The 6,897-nt window shown below is 57.4% G+C and overlaps 1 protein-coding gene and 5 non-coding genes across 7 annotated transcripts; 5 read left to right on the forward strand and 1 right to left on the reverse strand.

The window, feature by feature from the left end:
* Positions 1–596: 596 nt before the first annotated feature.
* On the reverse strand, positions 597–668 carry TRNAA-UGC (transfer RNA alanine (anticodon UGC)). Its single transcript has one exon. It is a non-coding gene; the product is annotated as a tRNA-Ala (tRNA).
* Positions 669–891: 223 nt separating this feature from the next.
* Positions 892–963, forward strand: TRNAD-GUC (transfer RNA aspartic acid (anticodon GUC)). The gene has a single exon. It is a non-coding gene; the product is annotated as a tRNA-Asp (tRNA).
* A 341-nt stretch (positions 964–1,304) lies between these two features.
* On the forward strand, positions 1,305–1,377 carry TRNAF-GAA (transfer RNA phenylalanine (anticodon GAA)). Its single transcript has one exon. It is a non-coding gene; the product is annotated as a tRNA-Phe (tRNA).
* A 225-nt stretch (positions 1,378–1,602) lies between these two features.
* Positions 1,603–1,674, forward strand: TRNAD-GUC (transfer RNA aspartic acid (anticodon GUC)). The gene has a single exon. It is a non-coding gene; the product is annotated as a tRNA-Asp (tRNA).
* Positions 1,675–1,940: 266 nt separating this feature from the next.
* On the forward strand, positions 1,941–2,012 carry TRNAA-UGC (transfer RNA alanine (anticodon UGC)). Its single transcript has one exon. It is a non-coding gene; the product is annotated as a tRNA-Ala (tRNA).
* Positions 2,013–4,352: 2,340 nt separating this feature from the next.
* On the forward strand, positions 4,353–5,786 carry UBB (ubiquitin B). Of its 2 annotated transcripts, none has more exons than XM_063415834.1 (2): positions 4,353–4,592; positions 5,016–5,786. In XM_063415834.1, the coding sequence occupies exons 1-2, from the start codon at positions 4,368–4,370 to the stop codon at positions 5,709–5,711; spliced, it is 921 nt and encodes a 306-aa protein (XP_063271904.1). In that variant the 5' UTR covers positions 4,353–4,367; the 3' UTR covers positions 5,712–5,786. The 2 variants fall into 2 exon arrangements, with proteins under 2 accessions (XP_063271904.1, XP_063271905.1); XM_063415835.1 differs by having other exon boundaries at positions 4,471–4,626.
* Positions 5,787–6,897: the final 1,111 nt, after the last annotated feature.

Consider the following 6,897-nt stretch of genomic DNA (forward strand, 5'->3'; position numbering starts at 1 on the left):
CAGGAAGCACAAAAATGAGGAAACTCATGGATTAAGATGGGAACAGTTTAATTAGTGAAGGGACAAAGCTTGAGCTTACCTTTCCCTGATGCTTCTGGTAAACGCAGTGCTCGCTCTGTGTTAATAGGCTGCTGCTCGTGACACTGCTGCAGGAGAAAGTCGGGACAGGGACCCTCCTGTCCCCTGTGCTGAAAGAAACGGGTGCAGCCCAGCGGGCTGGATGTGTGTCTGTAATTCCCACCACTCCCTCAGGCTTCAGGGGCGAGGTCAAGACTCGAGAAAGCACTAAAAATATCTAAAGCTGGAGGAACAGCACCATTTGGAGATGGAAGGAAAGCAGCCCCTTGCACTGCGTGTTTTCAGTCAAACACTGCAGCTCCACTGGGTGTGGGACAGCCCCAGGCAGGAGGGTGCTGGGGGCTCTCGGCAGGGCTCCTTTCTTTAGCAGGAATTGCAGCACAAATCTGCAAACTCTGCTGAGGGGCGGGAAGTAAAAAAACAGGCAGTTTTGGAGTGTACAGGGAAGTTTCGGCTCCTTTTGAAAATGGGGCAGGAAAAAGCAAAAAACACGGGCTCGGTAGTACGAGGGCAAAAAGTGGAGATGCCGGGGATTGAACCCGGGGCCTCATACATGCAAAGCATGCGCTCTACCACTGAGCTACATCCCCTTGCAGTGGACCTGGTTGTGCACAGTAGATACAGCCACGGCACGAGCCGCACGCCGGGCCTGGCGGTGACACCGCGGTGACAGCGCGGTCACCCCGCGCCCCCTGCGGCCCGCGCTGGCCCCGGCGGCGACAGCGCCCGCGGGAGCGGACTGGGACAACGGCAGCACTACCTGGGCGAGTCCAACCCTCATAGACCAAAACAGAAATCACTTTCATGTGCCCGTCCTCGTTAGTATAGTGGTGAGTATCCCCGCCTGTCACGCGGGAGACCGGGGTTCGATTCCCCGACGGGGAGGTGCTGTATATTTTGTCACCGGATGCCATTTTTTGTGGGCGGCCCCGCGCAGGGTTTGTCCGTGACGCTGCCGTGGAACTCTTCGCCGGAAAGGCGGGACAAAGCCGGCAGTGCCGCGTTTTGTGCCGGGGGAGGGCTGCGTGCGGAACACCCCGCCGCTGCTGGTACCTGGGGGTTCCCTGCGATCCTCGGGGTGGAAATGGCTCGGGAAGGTGTGAATCCCTGGGTGCCCCAGAAGCGGGCGGCGGAACCCGGGCGGGACGGCGGGCACCGGCCGGGCAGGGCGCACAGGAGGTCGCGGGGCGGGGTCGTATCCACGGCCAATTAGGGTGTTTTCGCCCGCCGAAATAGCTCAGTTGGGAGAGCGTTAGACTGAAGATCTAAAGGTCCCTGGTTCGATCCCGGGTTTCGGCAGAAGCTTTTTATATTTTTTTTCCTTTACCGCCGAGAAGGTTCTTTTTGCCGCCGAGCGGGCGCTGCCGTCCCTGCGTCGGGCGGCTGAGCCGGTGCCAACGCAGGCGCTCCCGCGTGTGGACGTTTTGTCCCAGGAACGGCTTCCCGAAGAACGGTGGCGATGGAACGGGTCCCGCGGCCGCCCATCGGGCATGACCTGGCCCGCGGGGTATGCCTTACAAGCCGTCCTCGTTAGTATAGTGGTGAGTATCCCCGCCTGTCACGCGGGAGACCGGGGTTCGATTCCCCGACGGGGAGGTTGACTGCGTTTTTGCCTTTTTTTAAATTTTTTTTTCTGTCCGCACGGATTCCTCTGATTTCCGACGGAGCAAAAGTCATTCCGTTTTCTGTGTGCGAACCACCGCGTTCCTGTGTTTCTGAGAGCTGCCTGAGGATCGCACCCGGCTGTGCACACAGCAGCGCCCACAGCGCACCCGGGCCTGGCGGGGCCCCGGCTGCCCCTCTCGCACCGGGGCCGGCCGAGCGCGGACCTGGCCGCCGGGCAGGAGGTGCGGAACGGGCAGGGGGATGTAGCTCAGCGGTAGAGCGCATGCTTTGCATGTATGAGGTCCCGGGTTCAATCCCCGGCATCTCCACGTGGGTGTTCTGCTCTTTTTCCCGCTTTTTCGCGTTTTATCCAGTTAAAGCCACCGCGTCCCGTTAAGCAGCAGCGAATGGTCCGTGCGGTCGAAATGGGCCCGCAGTGGCACTTCCCAGCGGCATACAGGGGGTTTGGGTGGGTTTTCTTTTCCATTTGGTTCTCCTCAGGCCTGTGCGAACACACACAGCTTCTGGTGTCCCCTCTGTGCACCAAGGGACACAGGAGGCCCAAAAAGAAGGACAAAGAACTAAACCCCAAAATGCAGGGAGACAGTGGCCACTCATCCCAGCCTGGCACTGCCCCACCGCACAGCCTGGCACAGCTGGCACCCTGCAGCCACACCGAGCTCAGGGGCTGCTCCACGTTCCCAAAGGGGAAGGAGCAGAGCCAGGACACCACAGGTGTCCTGCACTCCCCGGCTGTGATACTGCAGGAGCTCCTCCCTGGCTCTGCAGTGCCCACTCCACTCTCCTGCCCAGCCCCTCGGCAGCGTGAGCGGCTTGGGAAGAGCTCTCGGGGAAACACCGCCCTGCTTTGATCTCCTGGGGTTGGCTGGGGAAATTCTGTGGGGCTGGGAGGGCTGAGAGGTTTGGTCCAGAGAGACCAAAACCCACACAGAGCTTTGGACAGCTCTGACCTACACAGCCTCAGTGGCAGCTGTTCTGTCTCACTGCCTGGTTCCCAACAGCAGCAGGAGCCAACCGCTGACAAATGCAAAGTGACATTTCCTGCCACAGTGGCTGAAGAGCTCCTTGTGCTATTTATTTACTCATCTTGCTTCCAGTTGTTATTTTGAGCCAGTGTTTGGCTGCAGCGCTGCTGAGTGTGAAGATCCCTGTTGTAAATTGCTCCCTGGATCTCCTGGCAGCTGTGCAATGCGCCCTGCATGTGAATGTAAGAGACAGTTTGTAGTAACAGGCATGAAGTAACACACTTTTTGTCACAAAATACTTCCCCGTGTGCCTTTTCGATGATTTTCTGACCAGCCCTAAGTGCTCAGCTTGTAACTAAAAGAACAAGCTTAACATTCATATTCATTTCTGCTGAGGAAAGACCTAAACCTGGAAGGCTTCTCCAATTTTTCATGTTTATACACATTCCCAGTGCATACAGTGTCAGCCACTGAGCACTGAGAAGTAACCAGAAGACTTCTGTGGCATTTTTTTTTTCATCTAAATGACCCTAGACCCTCTGTAAGTGTTTGAGATTATCATCACTACAGCTGTGGTGAGTGTCAATACAAACACAAAGCAGCAGAGGCCAAAGAGCTCCCCAGAGCATTCCCCTCCTGTAACTGCTCCATGTGTCAGGCAGACACAGGCATTTTTCCTCAAACCACAAAGCTGTTGCTGGAGCTCTGCTCCTTTCCTGCTGGTGAGCAGCCCTGGGTGTTATCAGTGTCCCATTTTCCTTGGGCGCTGCTAAATGAAGGATTTTGTAGGCAGATGGAACTCAGTGGCACTGCCTGCCTCTTGCAGACAAAGCTCCATTCTGTTCCCAGCTGTTGCTGGAATTGCTGTGCAGTTTGAGGAGGATGGTGCAGGAGCTGCCTGTTAGAGTGCAGCAGAGGTCTATCAGAAGGTGCTCTTTGAGAACAGAGTAAGAAAGAGGCATTATTATTACTATTATTTCTAATTTTACCCTGATTTTTATGAGTTACAAATTCCGTTGCAGCTCAGATGCATACTCCACTTTATGTGTGCACATATATACACACACTCATTGATATCTCTCGGGCACACAATCTACAGGAACTGATCTCTTTGTCCATCAGGCCTTTCTTTGTCCCTCACATCCTCTCTCCAGGCTCCCTGATCTCATGCCCAGGCAGGAGCCCCTTGCAGCCCCTCTTTCCTGGGGTGGTCCCTGCCCTTCCAGGCTGCCCCACCCTCGGTGGGTGCCCCAGCATCCCCACAGCAGCCAGACACCTTCTCTGGCCTGTCCCTCGTCCCACGGGCGCGATGTCACCAGGCTCTGCCATAAACCTGTTCCACTCGTGCCCATCACAGTGAGGTTGTGCCCGGGTGGGTGACACAGAGCACCACAGAGGCCTCTCACACAGAAATAACACTCGAGGGACGCCTCAGGATAAAGCAACGAACTCCTTCCCTCAGGAATCCCCTCACGCTGTGGCCGCGATCAGAGCCGACCCTCGCCCTGCCTCAGGGGTGGAGGCCAAGGAGGTGTTTTTGAAGCTGGGGCGCAACTGCAGGGTTTAAACCCCTGAACATTATGAAAGGCTCCGACAGAAGCTTTTACATGCGGCAGCCTCTCCAAGTTGGGGTTACTGGGGTGGTCCAGGCACGGCCCCGCTCCGCTGGCTCCAGGCCGGGTTTTGCCGCCGCTCCGGATGCGCCGCTCGCCGTCCCGCGCGCGGAGACTGAGCGCACCCGCGCGAGGCGCCGATCCCTCCGCGCCGCCTCGCCGCCCTCCGCTCTCACCCACGCAGGGGAACGGAGGCGCGCGGCGCGAGGAAAATAGTGCGCAGCGGAGTGATCCGAACGCGGGGGCGGGGCGCCGGGGGCCATATAAGCACCGAGCGGGGGGATGCGTGGCGCAGTTGGCGCCGGGTCAGGTTTGTGGTGTGAGAACGGCCGAGCAGCCCCGTGGTGAGAGCTCGGCGGGGAGAGGGCCACGACACGGGCTGGTGTCCGGGTGGGAGGGAGGGATGTCCGCACTGCGGAGCTGCGGCTGGGGGCCATGGCAGACAGCGATGGCGGGGGGAGGGATGGGACGTTGCCTTCGCCCTCAACGGCAGCACCGCGAGGCGGTGACGGGGAAGGGGGGCGGCCACGGGCGAAATGGCGGCGACGCAGGCGCAGCGGTGCCTCAAGATGGTGGCGGGCGCGCGCCTCGGGCGGGAAGGGGAAGCGCGTGGAGGCCCCGCCCCTGCATAGATATGGGCGGGGGCCTGAGCTATGACGTCACGGACGGGGCCCTGCCCTGGGTACGGGGAAGCGGAACGGTCACTAAAGCACGGCGGGTTTCCCTCTTCCAGGGAAAAATGCAAATCTTCGTCAAGACCCTGACGGGCAAGACCATCACCCTTGAGGTGGAGCCCAGTGACACCATTGAGAATGTCAAGGCCAAGATCCAGGATAAGGAGGGCATCCCTCCTGACCAGCAGAGGCTGATCTTTGCTGGCAAGCAGCTGGAAGACGGCCGTACTCTATCTGACTACAACATCCAGAAAGAATCCACTCTGCACTTGGTGCTGCGCCTGCGAGGTGGGATGCAGATCTTTGTCAAGACCCTGACTGGCAAGACCATCACCCTTGAGGTGGAGCCCAGTGACACCATTGAGAATGTCAAGGCCAAGATCCAGGACAAGGAGGGCATCCCTCCTGACCAGCAGAGGCTGATCTTTGCTGGCAAGCAGCTGGAAGACGGCCGTACTCTATCTGACTACAACATCCAGAAGGAATCTACCCTGCACCTCGTGCTGCGCCTCAGGGGTGGGATGCAGATCTTCGTCAAGACCCTGACGGGCAAGACCATCACTCTGGAAGTGGAGCCCAGTGACACCATTGAGAATGTCAAGGCCAAGATCCAGGACAAAGAGGGCATCCCTCCTGACCAGCAGAGGCTGATCTTTGCTGGCAAGCAGCTGGAAGACGGCCGTACCCTGTCTGACTACAACATCCAGAAAGAGTCAACTCTGCACCTTGTCTTGCGCCTGCGAGGTGGTAACTGAACCAGCAGGTCGTTGCTTCCAAATAAAAGGTTCCCTGCACATGTTCATTCCAATAAAGCAGTTGCATCCATAAAAGTTTGTGTCCCAACTTAAATGAACAGCAGTTTGTGACATTGCCAGACTCCAGCTCTCTAAAAAACAATAATTATGTAGTTTCCACAGACAAAGGAATTGCAACACTGCCTTATGCAAGGCTTCCACATGCCTGGTGGCTGTGGCTAATCCCTCGGCCGTGCTTTTCCTGGGGTTGTGTAAGTGCTCTGATACCTGGCTCAGCTCAGTGCCCGCCTGCAGATGTTGGGCAGCTGTGGGCGTTGTGTAAGCAGGGCTGTGCAGCGGAAGTCTGCAGATGCTCCCGAGTGGGAAGGCTTTGAAACAGTGCCTGGTTGCCCAGCAACTGCCTTGTTTTGGGATTAGTGGACAAACAGCAGCAGGGTGATCCTGCAGCTCTGGCACAGGCTGGGGTAACAGGATGCCACTGCTGGTCCTGCAGCCTTTGGGTTTGAAAAGTGGGCTGGGAAGTGTAGATCTCATCAGTTGTGGGGTGGTGGACTTGTTTTTTGTCAGGCTTAATGACGTTAAGGAAGCAGTAGTTTCAGTGCACTTACTGGAAACCTGAATGTGCTTCATTGCAGCTGTGCCCCAAGAGGAAATGCTGCTGAGCTGTCAGAGCAGTTCCTGTAAAAACCCTGGCAAAAGGGAAGTTCCCCTGAAGGATCAGTGGTGGGGGTTGCAGGAGGGGTTAACCATGGCTGTGCTGGGTGAGTGGAGAGGGAAAAGGGAGAAAAGAACAGAAATGCTCTTTTTAGGAGTGGTGAGATGGACTCGGCTGTGGAAGGGGATACAGTGGGAGCTGAATAATGGCCTCAGCTGGTGACTGGCCTTGGGGATCAGAGGGGATCTTAGACTGCCAGGGTGGGACTCAAGGAACACCAGTTGCCTTTAGCAGTGTGACCTGTAAGGAGCAGGTTTGGAGCCCCAGGACCTGCGCTGTGCTGGAGGAAGCATTTGAATGCTAAGGAGCTAAACCCTGTGTGGGTGGGAGCTGGTGCTGTACCACCCTGGACGTTGTGTTCTCTCCCACTGGAGTGCCCCAGGCTCTGCCCACGCTGCCCTGGCTGGTTCCTGAGCTGAGCCCCAGCAAGTGCCATGGACAGTTTGCCCTTGTGTGGGCTTTGTGTGCTCT

Source organism: Prinia subflava, chromosome 19 (genome assembly GCF_021018805.1).
Source record: "Prinia subflava isolate CZ2003 ecotype Zambia chromosome 19, Cam_Psub_1.2, whole genome shotgun sequence".
NCBI lineage: Eukaryota > Metazoa > Chordata > Aves > Passeriformes > Cisticolidae > Prinia > Prinia subflava.